Raw genomic sequence first — 26,766 nt, forward strand, 5'->3', positions numbered from 1 at the left:
CTCCTCTTTCGAGAGTTTCGTTCTTGATGATTCAGATGCTGAAACAGATAAATTGGTGACCGTATCTTTCAATTAAAGACCTTTAGCATTGATTAACTCTGGCTAGTTTTCTCATTATATACCCTTTACCATCTATGAACACATCCAGAAAAATATTTTGATTGCATCTCTTCAAATGCTCTTTTAAAAGCCTGCTCTTAACATAGAGCACACCCATAGAGGTGGGCAAGCGTCAGAACATGTGCGTTACAAATAAGGCATACAGAGTTAAGACCTTCCTTTGCCTTCTCAGAGAAAGATGCCTCACATTAAAAATCTTGATTCATGTGGCATGAAAGGTAGAAAGAAAGAAGGAGGACACAATGAATTTGCCTTCTTTAGGGGAAGAGGAGTCTAATTAGTAGGATTTACAGAGTTGTTCTGTTCCTCAAATAGTCATCCATTTTTCCCAGTGCATAGCCAGGACTGGCTAGAGGCATCACATTGAACACTCAGGTGGATGAAGCTTTGCTTCAAAGATGCATACACAATATAAACACAATTATTGATCCATGTAAGACAATGCAAGATTCCCAGCTGTCTCCTCCCAAACACCTCCAACTCAGCCTTGAAGATGCAAAAAAAGCAGGCTTAAGTTTTCCTTCCTTAATGCTGCAATGGCACTGTAAAGGGAGATGAAAGACTTATTCCATTTATGCTGCCAGGGACATGTAGAAAGAGTCTTTGCGCTTTCCTGATAGCTAGTCCCAGATTCTCTGTATGTCCAATCTTCCAGTTATATAAGTAACATGAGTCAAGCCAGGATTACTGTAATGTTTCTGCTGAATTAACAAGGACATTTGACAAAGTGTTTATGTCAGATTTGTCAGCTCGAGGCTGAAGACAAACAATCCCCTATCTACTTTGACCCAGCATGAAGCTTGCTGATATAAAGTTAACTTTTTTTTTAACAAGTGGGGACTGGAAGGATGCATTTATCTTGGACTGTTGTCACCTAACAACAATTTTCCCCTCCCCGATCCTGCAGTGGACACATAACCCCAAATTTCTTACATGGTCAAGCCAGTGTCATAGAGAAGAATCAAAACTTTAGAGTTAGAAGCCAATCCCAAGCATTTGAAAGCAGAGAAGTTTAGAGGGGAATGAAAGTACAATTTTTAAAAGAGAGTAGGGCCATTAAACACTAAACCTTTAGTAGGGCAAGGTCCCTATTGCTCGAAACTTTAAAATCAAGATTATTTCCTCTGTTCTAACAAAAATGGCAGGATGCCCTGGGTTCATCCAGGTGAATACAAGTCTGTATTTAAGAAGGATACCAGCCATGCAACGTCCCTCAGTTTCTATTACCCTCTTGCTGATCCCCAGAGGCTTTACTCTGTAGCAGTTTGAAAGGATATAGAGTTCACTCAGGCACATCTCAGGCAAAAGCATCTGAATTATCTGGATTAACACACATCAGTCCTAGCAGAGGAGAGACAGACAGTAGTTTGTAGCTGCTAATCTCCTTCCTTTTTGGTATTACAGAAGTTTTTAATTCCTTTACACACCATCAGTTCTCATTTTGCTCAGGCTGAGGCTAAACATGACAGAAAGAGGCAAGAATCAAAGTTTAGGAGAGATTATTTTTAGTCATTATACAGTATCCTAACAAAATCTTTCAGCTCTTGTCATGCCCTATTTTGCCGCCTTATTGGCATTTCTGTATTTAACTCCCTTTCCAGTAGGGACTGGAAAGAAACTTTTCAGTAGTAGTATGTGCGTTTTAATGCCAAACATACATGAGTGAAAGAGAAGGAAACTTCAGCCACCTAAAAAACCATAGAAACTTCTCAGCAGCAACAAAAATACACCTGTGATGCTTACTGCAAAACTGGAGTACAAGCAATGTGAAGAAACAGATTTAAGACAAGGTCTCAGATAAACCTGACGCTTCAATAGAAACTTTACTGCTTGTTACTGAGTGGAGCTGTTATATGTCATTACCCCAGCCCAGAGTCTGTGTCTGCCAGCACACCACCACAGCATATGTACACATTTGCTTCATGCTGCTGGGATGAGAGTCCTGAAGAACAAATACAGCAAGAACAGCCTCACTACAAGTCTTCCAGCCCATACCATCCTCCAGCGCTGCAGAAAATTACTGTAGTCCAGCAGGTGACATTTAACAGCAGAGAGCAGTTCACAGCAGATGTCCACAAAGCCATCTCCCAGGCTCTGATACACAATGATTTGGGATTTTAAAAAGCCACGGTTGCACCCTGCATATACTCTTCTGCATTTTGTCCTGTAAAATCTAAAGCATATGTTAATAAGTGCAGTAATAAAGACAGTAGACAATAGTCAAAGGAGATCTGTAAACATGATTAGGAAAAGGATAATTTGACAATACAGCATAGGCTGAAGAGGGAAAAGTTTTCCATTTATCACTCCAGTCCAAACTCCAGTTTGGAGCACATGTCAGTATAATTAACCTCTTCCAAAGGAAGTCTTCAAGGGGGAACAGGGTCAGTTAAGATACCTTGCCTCATAGATAAATGGTCACATTGTCTATGTTTACAGCACTTTGAAAAGGGTGAGTCAGGCACTGCAAATCCAACAACGTGGTAGGATTTATTCTTAAATCCCGTAGGATTATTAAATATCTGGATCTTCCATTCCATGCAGCTCTGCTCCCTCCTGCTGGGCATGTGTGCTTATCCTTTTGCCTTAAAACCAGTGGAAACCAAACTGCAGAAGATCCTAATATTCATTTAAACAAACAGTGCTTCATCAGTGCTGTTTGCATATTCCCTTGCTCAAAGTTAGATGCATGTTTCTAGATCATCACTGTTACCTTAGACTTAATTGTTTCAGGATTCATGCACCTTAATGCCTCCAGGGGGTTAATTACTGCTGTCTAAATATCTGGTCAAATTGAACAGACTCCTAAGGAGAATACTGAGTTTGCATTCTTGTGAGTCACAGGGGACTGAGAATCTGGACACCTGTGCTGTGGTTTGCACTTGGTCATTAGAGTATTCAGACTTTTAAACTCAGGTGCTTAGAAAATACTCTTAACTGAGTGCTTTCATTTTAGAAGGGAGGTCAAACTCAGCCACCCAATTTTCAGAAATGCTGAAAACCAGAAGCCCCTAATGATTTCCTCAACATTTGCTCCAAACTCAGGATCAGTGGGAACCAGGCTGATCATCTTTGTCTAAATTCAATTAGAGAGAAAGATACCATTAATGATAGCTGTCCCTTTGAGTTGATTGGGCTTAATTTTGTCCAGATATAAGTGAATGTAAAAAAAAAACCCCAAGCACTTGCGGAGGCGCTGCAAGGATGCTCCAGCCCTGGCAAAGTGCTTGGAAATGGTCAAAGGCAAACAAAAGCTATATACGTGCAACACTGAGTAGAGGAGGGCAGGCTGTTGAGAAGCGCATAGCCTTATTACACAACCCTGTTTCCTACAGCACTAACCAAAGGGGACAGCAGCTCGTCTGACTGCACCCCCTGCTCCTAGGCAGGTTTAGGCAGAAATTAGAAAAACAAGACTTGGAAAGCAAATGCATTGCCTTCTTAGATTATGGCAGAATTATTATCTACATCGTACTTTCTCCTATTTTATTTAATACATTACAAGCAATATATTTTTGTCTGTATACTTAGTGTAATAGTCCTCTTCAGGAAGAAGTTACATACGTATGCAGAGTTAACAGCCCTTGTTAAAAAAGCTAGTGGAACAAACTCTAATCGCCAGAAAAATCATGCAATACAGCCTTACACGTTGCAGCAGAGGCAAATAAAATCAAAGCAGGGCAAAGTCAGATAAAAGCAAGAGACAAGGGAGTTATTGATCCCTTGAAAAATTAGAGCAATCCAGGGAAAAGCCTTTTTGGCCACCGGGTGTCAGCCTTGAGTTATATGTTGTACAATTGAAATGTACAGGCACACAACTGCTACCCAGAGAAGTCTGTTGTCCTACACCATGTAAGACAGTGTAGCTCTGCTGATACTAGCAGAGCTGTGCTGAATTACACCATCTGAAAACATGGCCAGTGAATTTAAGGACATGTCTACACTGAAGACAGGGAAGTAATTCCTGTACAGTGATGATATATTTGTGATAATAATATTGGTCATCGTAGGCAATTCGTTACATCTCAATTACCCATGCAGACTGCTGTGACAGCTTTCTGAAGTACCATGAAAACTAGGGAACATGCTTTTGAGACCTGGACAGAAGCCATTATCCACCACACAGGTCAGACATTTGTGAGCCAAAGGGAACCACCCCCAAAGACACCCAAGTGAGCACTCACAAAACCCACACGATGCTGTCATGTGCTGTGTCTCACCTATCAGCAACACCGTTACCACAAACTGACAGAACCAGCTTCTTCCAAGCTATGAGTTTCAGAAAAGGTCCCATAGATACATATAAGGGAGTAGATGATAAAACAAGAAAACCTGCTGATACCACTTCCCCCACCATTTACATATGCAAATTCTATTCACAAACCAAGGGCATCAGTTGGAGCTTAATTAACCATTGAACTGCTGTACGCAATTAAAACACCTTACTTCTTGTCTTTTTCACAGAAAGAATACAACACACCCAGTCTCTGCAAGAACTATTAGGTCTTTCACAAAAAGAATGTAGTCTTCATAATATTTTTGTTTCTAGCATTTTTACTTAGGGAGGGACAGACAGAAATTCCAATGCCCCCTCCTGTGTCTCACAGGAGCTTCCTATTATGGAGCTGCTTTTCTCAGAGCATTGATGCTGCTATTACCAGATCATAAACAAAAAGACACATTCTTAAGATAGGCATATGAAGAAGACTAGCCCTGAAGAAAGTCAGAGTTACAGCACAAAGCATGGTGTTTCACTTTGTCAGCAGCTCCCTCCATCTCAGAGTGCTCTAAGCTTCATCTGATGCCTCACTCCTTGGCTTTTCCCCAAGCTTTCCTAGACCGTCTGTCAGCCTGAATCCATAGCTACACAGAGAATCTGATCTCTTCCCCCATTCCCCCTCCTAGTTTCAGGCCAAAGTTATTTTCCTGAGATACAGCTTTTTTTTTTTTTTTTTTTTTTTTTTTTAAAGCTCTAAACATTTGTTCATCTCAGGGCCAGTCAGAAACAAATGGGAGATTATCAGTCTGCTTTTAATCTTTAGGCAGACACAGGTCATAAGCTAGTAACAACAGGATACTTTATCCGGTTGTGGCAGGAGCGCTAGCTGTACCTCAGATCAGAAGCTGGGCCTAAGTACTTTTCCAAAATTTCTCAAAAACAGCACATCAGTCTCTAGAGAGGAAGCTTTTCTTCTACCCTTCCTATTTCTACATCCTCCATTCAGCTAATTTTCTTTTAAAATACCAAAAAAAAGCCATAGACTAGTCTGATCCCCTTCCTTCGGTCAGTACAATATTCAGATACATACACAAAACTCACTAGGCATAACCCCATGTTTGGTGCAATTCAAGCTTCATAATTATAAACAGATTTGTTCCAGAGCATCCATATGAAACTTTAAAATCCCTGAGCCCTACTTGCTTACCTAGCACACCTATACTGGCTACAGGAACTACAGCTCTGCACTTTGCTATCTCCCAGCAGCCTCATCTCACAGGATTTAAGCAACTAGATCACTCAGATATGCAAACCAGGAGGTGGCAGCTCCACCTTTTTTTCCACAGCTACCCAAAAAGGACCACCTGCCCTCACATTTTGCCTGCCCAGGACTGGTGCAGGTGCTAACCCTCAGCTTGGGCAGCATCACAGCTACCTCAGCAAAAGGCTCTCATATACGTTTCTGACATTGTGCCTTGTTTCTGTTTGTTGTAGAAAGCCTGATACCCTGACACAGATCTTTTGCCTATGCAGTAACAAGCTGTGTTACTACTCTCCTTTCAGACTAAGAGATAAATTGGAAGACTCACACGCACACTCCCAACTCCCCCTGAGTTTAGGTATGGAAGCCCAAAATATCCATCTACAAAACACCTGGTTCTGCTCCTGTCTAGCCCTAGAGAAGCTTTGACTTCCAAGGGATCTCCCCTTCCTTCAGGTCTGATCAGGATTTGGCAGCAGGACCGAGGAGGTACCACTTGCCCATGTCTCTATATTATCCACATTACAGGTGATGGAGCTGGTGTACTTGCTGAGCATAGCCAGGTGCAGGAGGGAGAACGCTCCCAAAGTTTTAACCATCAGTGCAGTAAGGTGCCTGACTAATTTGTAATCCAGATGTTTCCACTTCTGTCAGAAGTCTAGTATCATGCTGTTTGTCGTTTTCCCTTGAAACCTATCCTGCTGCTTTTCCTGGCCTTTCCTCAGGTTGTTTGCTTTCGCTAAGAATTTTTTAAAGAAAATTTAACTCTTTAAGCAACAAAGAACAGCTTGAAAGCCTGACTCAAGTGCACTTGCATCCCCTGTCCGAAATCTGACCTGGTCCCCCCACGCTTGATGCAACACCTGAAGCTGCTCCACTAACCAGCAGTTGGTACTTGGAGAACAGGTGTGTTGCTGTAGCCTGAAAGGATTTGAGAGGGAAGGCTAGGAGCCCCTGCTCCTGGGATCTCTAGTTTAGCTCCTGCTGGCATAGGGAGCTGTTCTGACTGGGGAATGCTCTTGCTTTTGAGCTGTCTGGCTCAGGTTTTAGAGCTTGTGGTGCTGTTTGTGGAAGGAGACAGAAAATGCAAATGTAGATGAAGTTACATTTTTCCAGTGAGTTTTCTTGGAAGAGGGAGGGTTAAGGCTCTAGTGGCTGAAATGAACTTGCTAAGGATGGTAAGAGGGGGAAGCCTGTTTCATAGGCACAGACGTTGCTTGGTATTTTTCAGAACTGAGAAAATAGAAGGGATGAAACCTGGCATGGCTTGTCACTTTAACTTTTGTGAAGCTACTCTGGGTTTTTAAAGGTCTTTAAACTCAGATGTTGCCTATGTGAAAACAAAGATGTTTCTGCACAGTGCTGTGTGACTGCTGCAAGCAAACCGCTTCTGTGTTCGCATCGAATGCTGCTGTGGTATGTGTTTAGTATGCTCGGTGCTCAAATGAGATGCTTAAAACCAGAGACTCCCGTCAGCTTGAGTTTTTGCCACAAGGTGGCATTCTCTGAGCTTTTTTTGCTAAGGAAAAATAAAACTTGCCATCCTGAATAATAACAATAATAATTAAGGGGGGGAAAAAACCTCAAACCCTCCCTGTATTTTCTGAAGTCTGTGACAAAGCAAGATTTGTTAGGAGGCTGCTCCTTCTCTTGCAAAACAATGGTGCTGCTTTCAGAGCGCTGCAAGTGAGGCTGAGGGTCAAGTCCCTTTAAAAAAAAAAAGTGAAATACAGTATTGTGCATCTTGAAATCTGAAACCAAGAAACAGAAGTGCAAGGGAAACAAGGGGGAAAGTCTTGCAATTCCTGAGGACAGCTGTTGCAAGTGGAGTTTTAAGGAATAAAATACATAAATATACACATTTAAAGGTCATTGAATGGCTTTTGTGGAGAAACCTGTGAAATAAAGGAGCCTTGGAAGAAGAGATTTCTTTTTCTCCTCCTCTCTGGATATAATGGCCATTGCAAAGCAAAGCATCTTGAGATTTGGCTTCAAATGGCTCTTCCTAGCAACTTTTATGCTAGCCTGTGATGGACAAGGTGGAAAGAGAGAGAACGGTGGTCCTGCCTGTTACGGAGGATTTGATTTGTATTTCATTCTAGACAAGTAAGTCAGTTCTACTCTGTTCTTTTTCAAAGAAATCTTTCTCTAGGCATGAACTGGAATGGCATATACTGATACTGAGGAGGTTTTCTTTGGATTTTGGTTTTGTAGAAGTCACTGTGTCCCTGAGGGACCTGCGAAACTCCGTACTACTTTGGCTTTGTTTTTGTTGTGGTAACTTCTTTGGTAGGTCTAGTATATAATCCCATTGTGCTCTGTAAATCAAATTGTTATAAATTTTGCTGTGGCTGATACAGAAACTTTATTGTGTACTTGACCCTGTAGTTTCTTAAAAGAGTGGTTGGGAGAAGGGCAGCACCCTGGTCACCTCTGATTTCCGTATGAACCGTGAAGGTTGAGGCACTCATGAAAGCAGGGGTTGGAGAGTTATTATTGCAGGCTTTAATTCTGTAGCTGAAAACGTGGAGGAAATGCTCGCCTGCCTGGAGGTGTGCTTCTGTACCGCTTGCTCCTTAGCTCTGAACGTTCTAGAGCAGCAACTTGCAGGTGAAGACCCGGCTCTGAGAGGTGGCTACTCCCTTTGAAAGGGTCTGATTTTGTCTGTTGTGATGGAAAACAGCTAGAGTGCCTTATTTAAAGAGAGCTTTATTTTCTCTAGCTGAGTCACGTTTTCTTTGTTTCCTGTTAATCAAATGCATATTTTGACTGCTTAACTGTTTGTACTGAAGATAACTTCCTACCTCACTTTTTTCATCACCAATTGCGATAGTGTCATCTTCTTGGCACTGGTAAGTTTGCCTATTTACAGGCCTTCAGGTTGTAGATGGAGCAATGTGAAATAGATATGTGCTTAGCTTTGGAAAGCTTCATGTTGAAGCAATATGATAATTTACAAAGAAGTTTTAAAAAAGTACTAGCTAAAATGATTCTCCTAATTTTCTTGATTAAGAATAGTTATTTTGAACCAAAGGTTTGGAAATACTGGAGAATATGCATGCCAGAGGCATGGTACTGACATTATTAACCATAAATTTCAGAGACAGGAAAGTATTTGTAAGTTGCCAAAAGTGCTTGCGGATGAAGCTTTCTGACTGATCCTCTTGAGTGTTTTGCAGTAGCTCCCATGTTCCATTAGTATAAATGACTTGGAATTACATAACACTTTATTACAAAATACTGGGTAAAATGTAAGACTGAGACACTGGATATTTTAGTATGCCAGTTGTCCTAATGCTCCAGGGGAAAGATTATTATTTTTTTTTTTTCTTCTTTTTTACTTTATTCAGTGGAAAGATCTACCTGTCTAATGCATTTTGTTGCTTTGGCTGTTCAGTTATTAGTTGGAGTACTTTTATTGCTACATATGGAAAAAAAAAACAAAAACAACAGAGCATGATTTGTACTGCAGACAGCTTTTGCAAACTGCATTTCCCTGAAAGTTGAAGCAGAATTGAAGGTTTTCTCAAATCTGATGGATGTGCTGTGTTATACCTCGGAGCTAATGTAATTTTAACAGCCGCTTATTTCAAGTTCTATGCTGTCCTCTTTCTAAAAGGCATGACTTTCTAGGCTTGCTCAAGGGATTATGAATTTGGGCGGAAATATGAAGCTTGGCACAAACTGTACAGTAGCCAGGCTTACCTCAGTGTACATATCAAGGTATGCAACAAAAAAAATCCCACTTTGACAGTTGCGGGATTCCTATTTCTGGGATTTTTCTGGTGCAGAAATGAACAGGGTCTGATGTAAAAATGTCCTTGGTTTCCAGTGGAATTTGGAGGAGAGTTACGGTGTTTAAGTTACTGGTATGTACAATATGTCGTGGACCTGATTGTTTAGCCTTTGAGAAGGCTGATGAGATACTTACTGTGGCGGAGTAGGTTATCCTATATCCTTTATCTTTAAAACTTTCTTTCATTCCTCAGATGCTAAGCTAAAGTTCTAAAAAGCTTGAGTCTTATTTAGCCTATAAAACTAGGGTTTTCTACCTTCTAGTTGTTTAGAGAATGTTTTCAAAAATGTTGCTGAAGTCCTGAATGTGGCGAGAGATGATGCCTATAGAGGCCTTCAGGCAAACTATGAAATGATAATAATAGATTCAGGGCTCACTCCTTTTCTTTGAAATAGCTCTAAAAATGTTTAAAAGTTATTAAAAGTGATAAAGGACACTGAAGCAGAAGAGATTTAGATTCTGAAACATGAAATGTTAATTTCAATGGTGGAAGAAAGCCATTAAAATATTAAGCAACCTACTTTCTGGGATCAAAGGAGTAATATAAAAACAATAAACACAGCCCTGGAAGTCACCAGTGCTAGAGCCCTCTACTGACCCTTCTGCCTCAGTGCCTGGTTGGATTTAGTGACTACTTAAGTCCATTTAGCACCGTGTATGTGTGCTGCTCATAGGAGATGTTCCAGCTGCTGCACTATATGCAGTCCTTGTCACAGCACTGGCTCTTGAAGCATACTTCCGGCCACAAGAAGCCCTTCAAAGTGAACACGTAACCCACTGGGGAAAGGGCACGTGTTATAGGCTGTTCTCATGAAGTGATGCTCTAGCTCCCTGCAATGTTCTCCTTAGGAAAACCCTGCAAACTTGCTGTGTGAACTGTTGAAGGGAAACCAGGTTTCCTCCGGCTGTCTGCAGACAGCTGGAGACATGACTCCCTGCAGATGGCATGCTCAGAGGACCTCAAGCAAATCCGCCATTTCTCATGGTCATGAAGGAGAAGAAAATCCAGTATACAGCTATTCAGAAATAATCCTGGTATGCTACGCAGCCTTGATGTGCATGTAACAAACAGAACAGAAGCTTGAATGATACCAGATATGCTTGCCAGGTTACAATAGCATCCTTAATCTCTGTGCGTGCACTCGCATGTCTCTTATCACTTCCAAGAGTTCTCACACAGCTTAGGTAGCAATAGAGAAGGCCTCTCATGCTGTGACCGTTGGACCTCAGGCTAGCAGAGTTATGTTCCAAAAGTGATGCAAAGACACCCCAGAGGACTGCAGTTTGAGTTGGGCAAACTCCTTGCCAAGTAAAACTGAAGTTGTCACGCTTTTGTTGGTGCAGTGCTCCAACTTTGGAGGAAACTAAGGTTTGCCAGCTCTCTTGAGAATTGTTACCTGACATGCAGCAAACTTAAAAGGACAAAAATAGCATTACACACACAAACACCTAACTTGAAATTCTGAGCTGCTGAAGGTATTGTATTCACATGAATTAAGACCAGATTAATCCGTTTCTCTTGTGCTTTGATTGCAAAAAGGAAAAAAAAAAAAAAGTGGAGAGGTCTGCAACTCAAGCTGTATGCTATTTAGAGTACAGTTGTATGCTATTTGCTATTTAGGTTATATGCAGGATCTAGTCGTACAGGGTGCTGAGCACCTCAAATTGGAGATGATACCAAGATGAGCCCAGTGTTGTGGAAGGTAAGGCCCACTTATCTTGGGAGAATTGTTGAGAGAGCTGGTCCTAGATGGCATGTCCTTTTGTGTTACTGTGGTGCTGAGGGGTTTCATGGATTGAGGCTCCCGTAGACTGAATGGTAGCAAAACATATGGCAGAAGATGGTGCCAAAGAATTTACGGCCTGGATGTGAGATAAGATATAGGGCCTTCATTAAGAAGGAAGAATGAGGACGCAGTGAGATGTTGATAAACATAAAGCAAACATTTGTTTTTTCTGACGTTGTCCAGTTATTCTAAAAATATCATCCATGTGACTAATTAATGAAGACTGTAACCCACTCCCTAACTGACATGGTGTCTAGTGCTGTAGTATGTAAACACCCCCCCCCCACACAGTTGGAACATTAGGTAGAGGCAGCTCCCAGATTAATTTATTTGCAGGTAGGGAGGAAGGAATAACAATGAGTAAGTCTTCTCAGTAATCTTTTGCTGTATCCTCTGTATGTCAAAGGTATTCTTTCCTATGCTCTTGCCTGTTGTGTGCAACTAGTAGGCATTTTATACCCATGTGCAGAAAACATGCAAGGAACTGTACATGTGTGAAAGAAAACTTGGCTCTAAAAGATCCTTGGCAAAATGAAGCAAGTAATCCAAGCTGTTTCCTGTGATCCCTTTGTTATTCAGCCAGACAGCTGATCTATTTTTAACCAGTTGTATTGAAGCGAAACTCCTGCTCTAGAGAGGCTAATAGTTGTTTCTTTGAATCTAGCTTCGGTAGCTGTAGTTACCATGACTTAAGTGGGACTAAGTCCAGATTTACACTCAGAGTGTAGAAGAATATAGGGGCCACAGTGGGATGGAAAGCAGACACTCTGCATCACCAGGCAGGGAGACTGACCTACATGAACTGCTTCTGGTAGTAGTGACTCTTCCCCTGGGAAACATGAGCCCTCCAACAGAGCAAACCACAGGACCCTTACAGAGCTGAGTAATATTCTAGCTGCTCTAATCTGAAGAAATACAAGCCTTTACTAGGTAATGGTAAAACTAACTGAGTGTCTGTGGAAATAGATTCAAAATCATCTCTGATCTTCATTGACCTAGTCAGTGATTCCTTGATTGTTTTTCTGGAATCGCAGGCCTGAATCCAGAGCAATGTATGAGTTTTGTTTGGATGGCAGGGGGTTGCAAGTATATGGAGGCATAGTTTTTCTTTGTTTTAGCCTGGAGAAAAGGAGGCTGAGGGGAGACCTCATCGCTCTCTACAACTACCTGAAAGGAGGTTGTAGTGAGGTGGGGTCGGTCTCTTCTCCCAAGTAACAAGCGATAGGACGAGAGGAAACGGCCTCAAGTTGCGCCAGGGGAGGTTTAGATTGGACGTGAGGAAAAATGTCTTTACTGAAAGAGTGGTTAAACATTGGAACAGGCTGCCCAGGGAAGTGGTTGAGTCCCCATCCCTGGAGGTATTTAAAAGATGAGTAGATGAGGCACTTAGGGACATGGTTTAGTGGGTGGTGGTGTTGGGTCAATGGTTGGACTCGATGATCTTAGAGGTCTTTTCCAACCTCAATGATTCTATGGTTCTATGAGGGTTGAGGGATATTAGCAAGGTTTTTTTGCTCATTGCCTGAAGGTATGTAATTCACTGCTAAGCCAGCTCTAGGCATGCAGTTGCAATGAGCTAAGTTAGTATGTGAAATCCATGCCCATCAAGACCTGTGTACATGTTTTTAGCCCGTGGTGAATCTAAGGTTAACTATTCCTTGGTAAAAGGGGTGGGTGGGAGCTGCCTTACATCCAGGATTAAGTGTGTGCCTGCAGTGCTCTGCACTTTATTTACTGCTTGATGTAAATTCAGTCCATGGTTACTTGCCTTTTTTTATGTATCCCCTGCCAATCAGGAAAAGAAGAATGTTCTTGGACTGTGTTTGGGCTTAGAGGCTTGTCCTGCTCTGAACTGGACCTCTGTAGACCCTGTAATCTCAAATGCTTGACAATATCTCTGGTGAGCTGTCTCGTGTGAAGTGTGGAACAAGATAGTAGTGTTTTCTCGAAGAATTGCATCACCTCTCTAACATCTTTGTGTTACGTAGTGTTTTCAAAATTGCTCCTGAAGTATTTGGAAAGACAAAGGGCACTTTTTGGCTCATTTGTGTTATTTTTAAAGAGTTCAGTAAAAAGATGCTGCAAAACTTCTTGGGTCAATGCCACCTCTGACAGCTATGAGACTTCTTGAAGTTAGTCCAAAACTGTGGAAATTTAAGGAGAATTTGGATCAATATCAGTCTCTGCATCAGGTGTCTTTATGTACTTCTGTCAGCTGCAGTGCACGTAACTGGTGTGAAGTCTTTGTATAAGAGTTTGTGGGCTTGATTCTGTTTCCTTCTAGTTTGTGAATTAAAGGAAGCCATGGGTATTCTGAGAAGGTACAGTGACAGAAATGGAAATAAGACGTCTAAAAAGTATAAGAAAGTCAAACTGTAAGGAGGTTTGAGTTGCTGCAGCTTTGGGTTATGGTGCATCTTGTCACGGTGAGTAGGAGAAAAGCACCTGCTGGAGGGCAGGGTTTAGCTCTCTGTCTGAAACCACTGAACAACTGATTCTCTCTCACCCTTGGATTTAGTTTAGATGTACAAAATTCCAGCACAGTTGACCACAGAATGTATCATTCTCTTGTTAAAGTCATAATGGTTTACTAAGTCTTAATGTCCATTTATTGGGCTTTTCTCCAGCAAGAGAATTTGGCATCCTCAGGATGAGCCTTTTCTTAAATTGCAAGTTTGTAGCATCAGCCATTCAGCTGCGAAGTGTTGGCTCGCTGATCATCTTGTTTCTCTTTGGGAATATGAAGAGGTAACGATTTTAAACTTGGCTTTTGTTGCCTTACAGTTAGGCTTTAGAAATACTTGTCCTATTAAGAGTTCTTGGCCTGCCTTATGAGAGGCTTTACAAGTGACAAGTGTCTCTTACTGCGGGGCTTCTGACTAACACAGCGGAAAGCTGTGAAGGTGAACACTGTAAGCTAATGCTGGTTTTGTAAACCTTCCATTGACTGCAAAAAGGTTAGTTTTATTGGTTTTGTCCGTTTTATGCCAAGTGAATACTGTAAGAAGTCTGAAGTGTGTATCAGAAGATGTATTTTATGTATTAGAGGAGTACTTTTTTCTAAAAGCGGACCTGGGCATTTATAGCCACTGACAGCTGGGCTTGACTAGATGGAGAAATTAACTGCAAGTAGACTGCAAGCTGTCTAGCTACAGATAGAAAACTTGCTGCGCTAGAAGGAACGATGTATGGTCAGCAAAAGTGTGAACCTTCATTTTGGGACCCTTTTATAGCTTGCTCTGGTAGAGATGAAGAATAAATGGATTATAGACTATTCTAATTGCCCCACTTCAGTGCCTTTGGAACTGAAAGCAGAAACCGTCCTCCTTTTGTAGGATAGAGTGGGTTTGTTTTTATGATTGTAGCAATGGTAAGAAGTTTCCTTAAAATAGACATTTAATATTCTGCGGCTCTTGAACTTCAGGTTGTTCCTCTTGTGTGTTAATAGATGGGTGGGAAGGTTTCACGGAAAGAGAGCTGTAACTTCAGATGCTTGGAGTTTTGTTCCAGAGGGCATAAAGATGGGACTGTTGGTGGGAGAACAAGAGTGAGGATGATGAAGGGGAGGAGGTGCAGCAGAAGCTGAAGCCATACTTGTGTGAAGCATGAAAAAGCACTGCTTACCTGAAAAAACTGCTCAAACAATTTAAGACCAGCAGAACAACAGTTGCAAAGGCAAACACTTGCCTTTGTGCTATTGATGTGCTATTGACCGGCACATCATTGAATTGAGCTATTGGGTTTTAACCTTTATTCTGGCAAATGCTGTTTTCAGAAAATGCATGACTTCTCAGAGCCGTGGAAAATGACAGGAGTTTTAGATGACGACCTACATACCTCATGTGCTCTGTGACTGGATCTCATTCCCAGCTGCCTTGCTGCAATAGTAATTTTAAGTGATGATCAACTTTTGTTCAGAGGCTTATAATGAAGGGGAAGAAATAACCATACCTTTAAAGGCTAATGCAGCTTCTAGGGCAGTGTCCTGTTGTAAGTGGGGGCTAGCTAGACCTTCTGTGTTGACAGAGGCCGAGAGCTAAGTTTTCCCTTAAGATGAAGTGTAGTATAGTTGTCTTATCTGATGGCTAGGAGAAGGTTGGTTAGGGTATGCTTCTGAAAGGGTCCTAACTTCACATCTCTGCTACCAGATGGTTCAGAAGACATGTGAAACTTCAATGAGGTGCACTTTTATTGAGAGGTGGATATATTGTCTAAAGCAACATATATTTCACTGAAAGAGGTAATAATTGTTTTATGGTTAACAAAACCTTGGCTTCATGTGTCTTCTGGTGACTGATGTAACCATTGCTATAAAGTCAAGTGTTTCTTTTATGCTTCACCATATAAAGACAATAAATACTTATTTTCCAGGCCAGTTCTTGGAAATGATTTGGGCTATTTGGCATTGATGGGACTGGAGTGCCTGTCATATTCAAGGTCTCGGAGTTATTCCATACACATGCTCTTGTACCTGTGGAAGGGTCCTCATTGCATGTCATCTAAGGTTGCCTTTGGATGTATTGGGGTCACATAGAGAAAGAATGGCTTAAGGTATCATGGAGCAAGTAGGTAAGGCCAAGGTTTTTACTGAATGGCTGTAAATGAAAACCAGGTGTGGGTAGAATAGGGAAGGAAATTTGTATGACCTGCACAATGTGGTTTGCATGCTTGCTGTGCTGCTGGAAAGTGAAGTAATGCTATTTGCAGCCAGGCTGGGGTTGGCTGTACCAGGTGTGCAGTACTTGGGTGAATCTGTTCATGGCTATTCATTTGCATTCTCAGATCTAAGGTAGAACAGAGTCAGGTCAGATGCCTTTTCTTTCTGTGAAGTGAAAAAACATTCTCTCGAATGTTCATCTTCTTCCTCAGGCTGCAGATCAAGGAAGTTTCTATTAAAGCTGGAATGGTTATTTCCCCTATAAATATTTTTAATTGTAGTCAATGAATTAAATAAGTGATGACACATTTATTTTCCAACTCTAGGAGGGAATTTTTTTCCAATATTAATATTCCAGTGTTCATAGAAGTGTTTATGCCAGAAGGGGCATTTAGTGCTGAAAGATTCTGATTAATGTAATTTTTTCCTGGTTCTTACAACATAAAGAAGAATAATCCAATCCCATTATAATCCATGGTTTATCTTCCTGAGAGCAAAATGAGCTTGTTTTGCCTTTAACTGAGGTGTGGAAGAATTAGCCAGAACAGTCGAGATGTGGACCTAAGATGTTTTATTTTTCATAGTCTCCAGCACAGTGGAAATGCTAGAGAAGTTTAATAATCTGTTCCTTCAACTGCATTTGATTCTCAAAATACACTTGAGCTAAAAGCTCTGCATAATAGTATGGCAAGTGAGTTGGTGGAATTAATCTAAAATACTGTGCAGAGAGACAGGTCTTCACTCACACAGGGTTTATTTGTATAAGGCTGTGCTAAAGGTCTAGCGTAACTGCCATGTGTTATTGCCAAGTGTAGCCTCAGTCACTTGCTTGGAGTGTAAATTATTCTTGCTTTTCAAAGTTAAGTAGGAAATGTCATTTAGAGTTTAATATCTCTTTAAAGGAAGAATGTGAACAGTGAGTGTTAAACAAAATAAAAACAAATTACTAGCTGAGCAATGTGTAACAAAACGTTAGGCTGGGAAAACTACAATAGCAGCAATTCAACTAATATCTCCTGTAATAATTGTTTCCCTAGATCAGGAAGTGTCCTGCACCATTGGAATGAAATATATCATTTTGTGGAACATTTGGCCCGCAAGTTCATAAGGTAAGAAGTGCTGCTTTGCAGATAACCGAATGAGGAGGTGTGTGTGTGCCAGCAGCTAGGAGATGTGCTCTCAGTTGCAGTCAAGTAGCACATGCTGCTTTCCACCAGGGGACCTGGTGGAGAGAGAGTTCTTAATGCTTTTCTCGGATCATCCCATTGACTGCTTTTCCCCAGGTTTCTGTCCTGCAGGAAATAGGAGTAGATAAGCTAATTGTTCCCTTTTTTCCTGCCTGACTTCCATGGATCAAATTGTTTTTGTGGGGAAGGAATCCTTTTGTTTCTGAGATGGCTGACTACTGCCTGAGGTACAGAAGTTTGGGTCTGCAGGGAGAGGCCTGAGGCTGTAGCTTTCAGGCACTGAATGACTTGAGACTGGATGAAAAATCCCCCAGGCCAGTGGGTGGAATGTGTTATGATAAACATAATTAGCCTTCCTTCGTCTCCATGGTGATCCCAGGATGCACTTAAGCCTTTCTTGCTTTAGCAATCCTAAGGTCATGATGCAAGTGCTATTTACATCTTTTAGAAGGATTCCTCATGGTTTGCCTTGACTAGGAAGGCCCAGGGAAAACACCTTTTGCTGCCTAGTCCTGTCTTTCATCCTGTTGAGTTATAATCTAGATAGCAATCAGAGCATCTTGTGTGTTTGGTGTTACGCATACAGTAAGCTCTGGTCTGGACCACCAAAATAATTTACTTTTTTTCTCTCCTTCTCCAGCCCTCAGCTGAGGATGTCCTTCATTGTTTTCTCAACTAGAGGGACAATTCTAATGAGGTTAACAGAAGACAGGTAAGAAGAGGTTTAAAGGTGCACTGCAGCTTTTGTGTCCTTGTAGTTTCCTTGACCTTCCTTCCTCAATGATTTCCAGTCCACTGTGAGCAGTGTTGTGACACCTTTGTGCTTCTCAATTTAATTGTTTGAATCACCTGCCCATTTTCACATAGGACACTCATTCTGCTAGAATGCATTAAGGCCTCTTAAGGCAGAGGTTGCCTTCTTAATTTTAACTTCTAAATGTCTTTCTGTCAGCAATTAGGGTTTTAACTCAAACTCCTTTCATTGAGGGAGTCTGCCTTCCGCAGATTTTCAGGTTTTCATCAGAGAACAAGAGCCTTATTGCCTTTGAAACATCCTTAGGGAGTTTCTTCTGCAAACAAATAGGTGAAACTCCCTTCCCATAAAAACAACCTTGAAAGCCGTAGGTCATACCCATACCCTTGAGGTAGAGGTGAACATGAGTTCTTCAGAGGTCTGAAGGTATGTTATATATAGGCAAACAGTGTTTAGGATGGATTGCAAGGGTGTATATTTTTTGGCAATGACAGTTTGATTGCCATGTTTCTGAAGCATGTTCCTGTCATCCCTTTGTAGATCCCCAAGTTAATCCCAGTAAAATCTATGGGATGGATTATTTTTTTTAATCTGACTTCAAGGAGAACTGGATGAGGTCCTTTAATTGCTCTTGCTTCCTCTGTTAACTTCATTGCCACGTGGAGCAAAAATATATGTAACACATGTGAAGACTGTATAAGTCAGCATGTGTTTTACATATTGGATGTCTATGAAATTGCATACCAGAGCAGCTACTATAGAGGAATGAATAGGAAACTGGCTGCTTTCCTAAAGAGCAGTCCACATACATATCAACCTTGAAAAATGTCATTAAACCCAGCCAGCCTAAGCATCTCTTGCCACTTACTGCAACAATAAGTATAAAGAGAATGAACCATATCCACCTTGGTGCCAGAGGAAAACCTGTTCCCTGCCTCTCTCTGTTTCCCACCCTGTGAGCACACCCCATTGCAATGATCTCTAGTCTGTTAAGGCTCTAAGCTATGAGACTTAAGTGTTTCCCATGTGGAAATGTATTTCATATTTATCCAGCTGTCCTAGAAATGTTGTCTGGGAACAGGATATTGATATGGTATTAGTCTAAAAGCCATCTGACTGGAGAGCTGCTGGTTTTTATTGGAGGACTGACAAACAAGGTGTGGGCTTCACGCTGGTCCTTTAGTTAACACTGGCCTTTCTTAATAGGGAAGCTGGAGTAGTGGCAAAACCTTTTCTACCTTGCCCATGCCTCATGTGGTGTATCAGCATCTGAACGTGAAGATTGAGGATACTCAGCATCCCTTTTGGAAAAAGTCTGTGCATCTAATGGGACTGGATTGACATACTTTAAAGACCTTTGCTGTCTATTTTAAAATTTCAGTGTTCGCATTTGAAATCACAGGAAATGCTCTTGATTTTATATTCAGCTTTGGCTTGTATGTGCATGGGTAGCTGAATGGAGGAAATATCTGCCCCTAGCCCACTTATGTTATATAGCTCAGTGTCGAACTAGTTTGGGATATCGCAGTTCTTGAAAGTTTGATTATTCAACCCATTGCAAAAGCAGATACTTTTTTCTCCCTGTGGGAGTTACTGCTCTGTAGACTGGATAATATTAATGCACTGCTGCAATCAGCCTCACAAATGTGAGGTAGAGTACGTGATCACACAAACTGGATTTTCTGAAGTAGTTAAAAAATGCAGGGACAAAACTGACTTCTGGCATTCGGTCTTGCAGTGTCAGTATGGCCCTGCATGCAGTGACTTCATCTGTTTCCCATGAAGATTGTATAGTTTGCTCAGAGATATACCCCACACATTGCAGAGAAAGGCTTTAATCTTCAAGTCAGTTTGAACAGGAACTGAAGGTGTAATGTCCAAATAAACTGGAGTTGCCAGGATGGTTTGAGATTGTGTCATTTTTTTGTGGCTGTTTGATTACGTTTGTATAGTCAGCAAGCATAAGTGAGAAAAGTGATCTAGGTGCAAGTCAGCTGCTCTGCTTCTGCATCAGAGGCTTGACCAGGGTTACACAGGGAATATTTATTTAGAAAGAAATGTATGGATATTGACATAGGAGATGCTGCTGTTGTGATGCTTTCCTGAGGCTGTGGGAACACTGGGAGCACATCTGCTGTATTTTCCACATCCTTAGAAAGGTATCTACCCAGACGTTACTGTAGCCTATAACATTACCTTAGCCTATATAAACATTGGGTTAACTCTTTTTTCCCCTCACTGTATCTGGTTCTGCCATGCATGTCTTCACCTGGATATCAGCTCCTGATAAATTTGACCCTGGATCTAACAATGCATCTGCATTAATTTCAGGGAACAGATACGCCAGGGGCTAGAAGAGCTGCAGAAAGTCCTTCCGGGAGGCGACACATACATGCATGAAGGATTTGAAAGGGTAACTAGATGCATGCTATAGTGGCTCTAAACTGTGTCTGGGTGCTCCTCAGGAATTGTTAAACAAAGGAATCTGGTTAATAAATCTCTGGTAGGTAAGTGGGGCTATTTCCCTTTTATGCAATAGGTACACTGAAGGGTATGCATTCAGTGTTGGAGCTGGTACAAGGGAGCTGCAAACCCTACTACTTATCTATCTTCTTGCCTTCAGCTTTTATGGGGGAGCTGCCTTTTCAGCTTAGGACAAGGCAGAAGGCTTTGGCCTTGCAATCCTACATGGAACAATGTTCATGAAGAGTGGAAAGCTGTCTAGAGTCCTGCATGGGTGCTATAGCGGGCTTGTTAGAGTTGGGTGGGGGCTGAGGCCATGGCTTTAACCTGTTCTCACTGGTGGACAAATAATGCTGCGCGGAAATTATTGCCTGCTCTGAGCTTCTCCTTCTGTATATTTTACAAGCCCGGGAGTTTCTCTAAACCTGAACTCCTGAACCCCCTCCCACTTCTGTACTACACATGCATTTGGGAGGATTGTGGAACTGTCTGCCTATTGAAAATGCATGTGAACACACAACAAAAATTCAGGAGACCTGACAAGAGATGCTGGCTCTTAACTAGGAGTCCAAAACCAAACCCTGGAGTTTGGTGACTTCAGAAACTTTGCAGGAAAAGTAAAAAACCCCAAATTTAAATTCAGAACAGAAGTGAAATTCATAAGCCAAATATGTTCAGGGTGGCCTACTTCTTAATTTTGAATTGATGCACACTGAGGTGTTTGCTCTTCTACCTTGAAATGTGCTTGTGCATAGATCAAGTGGGAGACAGAAGCATAAGAATATCTCTCTGCAGTTGGTTTATTTGTGATTAGAGTAGTTGATCTAGACGTGCTGGGGAATATTTATCAATGGACCTAGGATGTTTCTCAAGGAGGAAGATGAATGTGATTTTCAGATAGCAGAATAGTGGGAGACTACATTATTGTTGGCCAATGGCCTTAGGGTTGGTTTGACTGAGTTATGCTTTAGATAAGACCTTGAAGTAATGCAATCAAAACCATAGGCAAGAAACTTGTGCTATGAAGCAGATACCTCTGAAAGCAGAGGTTATGTGCAGACTAGAAACATGACATCCTCGCTGCCATCTTCTCTTTCTTTCTGGTGCATGTGTAGATGCCCACAAAGTATTATTATTATTCATTTATTGCTAATAATCTTCTGATTTAATTTCAGGCAAGTGAACAGATTTACTATGAAAATGTTCACGGTGAGAGACTTTCTTGATCCATTGAATGTTTTTTCTCTCTTTCTTTTTGACTGATAACTTTAATGGATTTGAAATGCAGCTTCACTGTGGGAAAGGTGGGGGATGGTACCTATTCTTACAGGAATGCAATGCTATTCAGGGTAGTTGTTCCTGAAAAGGAAAAAGAACAGGTGGAGCTCTAAGGATCCAGAGCTGGAATGAATGTGTTTCAGGCCAAAAGGGAGAAGCCAGGCTGACTGAAGGTGCCTACTCTTACCAAACTGGTACCTTACCTTGTTCGTTTTGCTTGAGGACTCAGGTAACCATTTCTTCTTCTTTCTGAAACTTGTGGAGATGCTGTTAGGTAAAAGGTTTTTGGTTTGGTGGTTTTTTTTTTAATAAGCAATTATTAAATCCAGTCGTAAGTGCAGACAATTGTAAAAATGTTTTGTCCTTTCCTTCCTTGTAATTAATGTAAAAACTTTCTGCACTGCAAAGCCTGAAGTAGAAATATAAACATTGCTTCTTGGAAACCAAAAGATAGGTGAGCAGATGTTTGAGTACCAAGCCAGTCCTAATGGTTTTGCAGGGCCACTCATGAATAAAATGAAGTAGTGACTAAGCCTGCACAGCTTTGGGACTCAGCTGTAAAATATGACTGCAGCAGAATGGAATAGATAGCTAGAACGATTTGATTTGGGATTGATAATACTTTTACATGCTAGTATACGTATTACATGTAAACAGGTTGCCACCATATGCAAGAAGCAGTGGACAACTGGGTCCTCAAGTCTGAATGTCGGCCTGTGTATTTTGTCTTTAGTTCTGTGTGTGTGTCCTTGCTCCACTAAAGGAGTGTTTATACCACCTGCAGTAGGTCCTAAGGCTCCTGCAGTAGTCAATGGAGGGAGAAAGGCATCTCTGGAGGTCATTTGGGCTCCTAAGTTTGTACAAGAAGTGTTTGCTTTTCTCCCATTTCCTACAAAAAGAGCCTAGGCACTTGAGTTGGGCAACTGCAACATGAATGACGCTGCATGTGGCTTATTGTTTGTCAAGCACTCGACTTTCTTGTTACATCATTACCACGTTATTTAAAACTGAGGATTTACTAAGCGGCACCAAGAAATTTAGGTATCGGATCTCTGTTCTGCAGTAGTTGAAGTTGCTTGTTTGGATTTTTGTCTCTTCAGCAACAGCTTGTTAAAGGCATGGCTACTCATAATGGCAGGAAAATGCCCTAGATGGTTGAAGAAATTTAAAGGTTGATAATTTACACGCCTTGACATATTTAGCCTTTATCATTGCATAACAGTGTTTGTGCAAGATGTACCTACGGAGCTCCTTCATATCTGTAGCAAGTCTATTGTCAGAAATATGAATTAATTCTATTTGGGCACTTGTGAAAACTGATACAAGCTTGTAAAACCCAAGCTAGAATCAATACAAGGGAAAGACTGCAAGGTTTAACTATGTTGCTGAAATATGTTACATAGGAAGGTTGAAGATTTTTAGGCCATTCTCCTACTGTATCTGTTTAAATCCCAATTGAGCTTTTTATCACAAGCTGAAAAAAATCTCTGGATTTCTTGAATTGACAGCATTAATAAAATCAGGAAATAACTAGGAACAATTTGGGTTTTTGATGGGTGCAGTCTAATCTACTGGTCTGAAATATTGAAATAGTTATGAGGGGCTGTCAAAAATCATTGGCACATCAAAGGAATGTGATATAAAACTGGTATTGAAGGCAGGTGCCCGAGTAGAAAAAGCATGCAGAAATTCATGTCTTCTGAAAACTGGTTGGCTGAAGGGAGTTAAGGACATGGGCTTGATGTCCACTGTTTCTGGTCCTTTAAGTGTGCTAACAGGTCACTAGGAGGATGTTTTCTAGGCTAGTTTAACAAATATGACTCAAAAACAAGGGACTAAAGAAGTTTGTGTATTTAGGTTACAGAACTGCAAGTGTCATCATTGCATTGACAGATGGAGAACTCCATGAAGACCTGTTTTTCTACTCTGAGAGGGAGGTAAGTGTCTTACACATTTTTTAGCCAGGGAGACAGTGAAATGTCTGGGCTTGCTGCTTAGAAGGCAAAAGATAGGGAAAACCTTTTTCACTAGCGACAAAACTTCACTTTGGTGCTCTTTAGACATGAATCTTAAGGATAAACATTAACAGCAGCAATGCTTCTGACTCATCAAAACTGAGACTGTTCATAGGAAAGGAGGGGGGTTTAAACTTCCAGTTAAAAAGAATAACAACTGGAGGAAGGAATAGTTCACAGCTGAAAAGTTTCGTTATTTACTGGATTGTTCTGGGAAATACCTGAATCTCCTCCCTTTGACTTTTCTTCTTTCACAAAAAGTAAAGACTGCAGAAGGAGGATGACTGTTGTTCCTGTAATCTTCTGTCACGTCAGAAAGCCTTTCAGATGATCTAATCCAAAATTTCCACAAATGTTTCCAAGATTCAAGCGTGTATTCTCAACATCCTCATTAAATTAGCATATTATGCAAAATGTTAGATAAACAGTAGGTTGAGCACTTGAAAGCTTTGCTCCATAATGTTCCTACTGATGTCCTTTTGATAGTCATCTCTGAAGAGATGAAACAATGTTCACTTGTCAGTCAAACAACTTAAGATGACCTAAACTTGGAAGATCATATTGTTACAAGAATTTGCTATTGACAGGTTTTTTCCTCTCAATCTGTCCAAAGTGCAGCTTTAAATCCAATAACAACAAAAAGAATGGTTTTGTAGAATAAAACCAATATTGCTACAGCACAAACAAATGTCATGAACCTAGAGTTCCCCTCCTTACTGTTCATCTCCTTTTCTTCCCTTCTGAAATCAAAAACCCACAAGAAAAACAAGTTTGTTTTTAGAGGTGAATGAACAAGTTGAGAGGTCAGAAGTGTTATATTTGTTTTGGTTTGGGGAGGAACAATTAGCTAGTAGAACGGAGATCCTGACCTCAGCTCTTACACTGCAAGTTGCTTCAGTTGTTTGGGTTTAAGTTTCTTGGTGTAAAACTGGAATGATGCTTTTCTTGTAAAGCACTTTGTAGTAGTTCAAATTGTTAGATAGCAGTCTTCTGATATAATCTGACTTGCTACCATCTTTTCTGGGAATGGGTTTTCAGTCGGGTGTTCCTGTTCTAATGATATATGATTAAATGACTTAATTCATACTTACGCAGACAAGAGCATTTAGAACAGTTTTTTTTTTTAATAGTAAGTGCCACTTCATCTGCATGTCAATGAAATAGCCTGGAAAAATCAAACCTGTGGATGTTCTCCCTTTATTACTTTGAGATGCTGTGTAAATAATGGGAGTGATACAGTTTTGTAGCAGATGGAATGAAATGTCTCTTCACCTATCGATATCATGAGTCCAGGCACAGATGTCTGAAATAGAAAATACCAAAACATTTTAGGTTACTATTATACTGGGATATGTCCTAAATGATGAAAAGAAAATGGATTTAGTCTGTCTTACATCTGTTGGACAGGCAAATGTTAGGAAGTTGGAGAAGCCTGGAAGGTGAGCTAATCAGGTATAAAAAAAACCCTACCAATACCTTGGGTTTTGCTTTACTAAACAAATAGCTACGCTAGTAGCAGATAAAACCTGTTTCTGCAGAATCAGGAAGGAAAGCTTTTAAAGCTCTTTTTTGACAAGCTCATTTTGCAGAGAAGGACTAAATTTATGATTAAGACCTTTCAGAAAACTGCATCCCATCACATTTGCATCCATGTCATCCTACCTTTCCTTGTTCCAGGCTAATCGGTCGCGTGACCTGGGAGCAACAGTATATTGTGTTGGTGTGAAAGACTTCAATGAGACCCAGGTAAATGAGGCACTTGTCGTGTTTACTGGGGTACTTGGCAAAGGTGCATGTTGAACACAGGCACACGCTCCTGAATCATTTTCTCAAGACTTCTCAAGTGGTCTTTCTCTCCTTCTGTTGACTGTTTGACAGTCTGAAGTGTCTTGGTCTGGGTGTTGGGTTTAAGCCCCTTTCTGTCTTAATCCCCATATGTGGAGAGCTGTCCCTCTGTCTGTATGACTCTTGCTAATGGTGGAGAAAAGCAGAAGAAAAGACACGTGAAGAATAGCAAATAAGTCCAGTTTAAGCTGTAAGCAGAATGAGGTTGTGGGGACTTTTGTTTTCCCCATAAAATTGAGGTATTGCCATGTAACACTTCAGTTTCAGCCCAGCTTTTCTTTCATGGGAAAACTGCTGTAAAAAGCAAACAGCTTCACTAGTGACACTAATATTTTACAATGCTTTCCCATTTGATAAATTTAGAAGTCAGACTATCGGATGAATGTTAGTATGCCCATGAATTACATTTTGCACCAAGTGTAACAGTTGATGTTGTATTTTTCTAACATGCGTGAAACACTTGTGCAGCCCCTAAGTGGAGTGCTGAACTACTTATTGAATGGAGCTTTTCCAGGTTTTCAGTCTTCTAACAAAGCTTCAAACACTGATTCAAATAGGAGTCAAAACAAACTTGGTTTAGAACAATCTCCTTTGAATCAAAACCAGAGGCTAGTGTAACCTAAAGTAATAGAAAAAGCAAAGAGGGAATAAAAATGGCAAAGAGACTGCATCTAAAGTAGCAGCACTCAGACAGGTGCTACTTGAAGTCATTTAGATGCTGAAGAAATTAACTGGAATTAGATGACTGTGTCTGAAGTCCCAGAATGCGCTAGGCGGAGGACTATTGGAAATGAGTTGAGGAAACCGTAAACATCCTGGTTTACAGAAGCTGCTGTATCTTGGCTAACAAGCAATAAGCAGCTTTACTACCCTTCTCGGAGCAGGCAAAGGAAAGTTGCCTGGAGTATTTCTCTGGATGTAAACCAGGAGGTTGGCAGTTTGGTGTTTTGCTTGAGAAGTAGGAGTTCTGAGTGACATGAGCTGGAAAGGTGGAGCCAGTGGGGTTTAGGGAGGAATGTGTGGCTAGTCTGCTGCCTCCAATTTGCAATGCTACAGGAAACGCCAGAGGCCTGCTGGGTTGATGTTACCTCTGCCATGGGAGAGAATTACTATAACAAACGTTGGCCTTGCAGCAGTAAAACTTGATTCTGCTCCAGCAGATGCATGGAGAGCTCATTACTTCTGAATTGGGCTTATATTTCTGCCTTAACCCTTAGCATGCTATTGACAAGTGAACCTGCATATAGCTCTTTACAGGTGATGTCCTGGTTCCCCTTATCTTACCCCCACCTCACGAATGGCCCTCTTCCTTGTCATGTAGGCTTCCAAATGCTCTTCTGCTCCCTTTTTCCCCCACTCAGAAAATATCTCGTTAGCTCCCTGC

The 26,766-nt window shown here is 41.1% G+C and overlaps 1 protein-coding gene across 1 annotated transcript in view; it reads left to right on the forward strand.

The window, feature by feature from the left end:
- Positions 1-7,228: 7,228 nt before the first annotated feature.
- The window catches only part of ANTXR1 (ANTXR cell adhesion molecule 1), a 105,771-nt gene continuing 86,233 nt past the window's right edge, over positions 7,229-26,766 (forward strand). The window contains exons 1-7 of the mRNA XM_076358871.1: positions 7,229-7,706; positions 16,878-16,949; positions 17,668-17,739; positions 20,113-20,194; positions 21,420-21,453; positions 23,380-23,459; positions 25,215-25,283. Coding sequence (XP_076214986.1) covers positions 7,555-7,706; positions 16,878-16,949; positions 17,668-17,739; positions 20,113-20,194; positions 21,420-21,453; positions 23,380-23,459; positions 25,215-25,283 — 561 coding nt within the window. The 5' untranslated portion in view covers positions 7,229-7,554. The remainder of the gene's footprint in view (positions 7,707-16,877; positions 16,950-17,667; positions 17,740-20,112; positions 20,195-21,419; positions 21,454-23,379; positions 23,460-25,214; positions 25,284-26,766) is intronic.

Source organism: Aptenodytes patagonicus, chromosome 24 (assembly GCF_965638725.1).
Source record: "Aptenodytes patagonicus chromosome 24, bAptPat1.pri.cur, whole genome shotgun sequence".
Taxonomy (NCBI): Eukaryota; Metazoa; Chordata; class Aves; order Sphenisciformes; family Spheniscidae; genus Aptenodytes; species Aptenodytes patagonicus.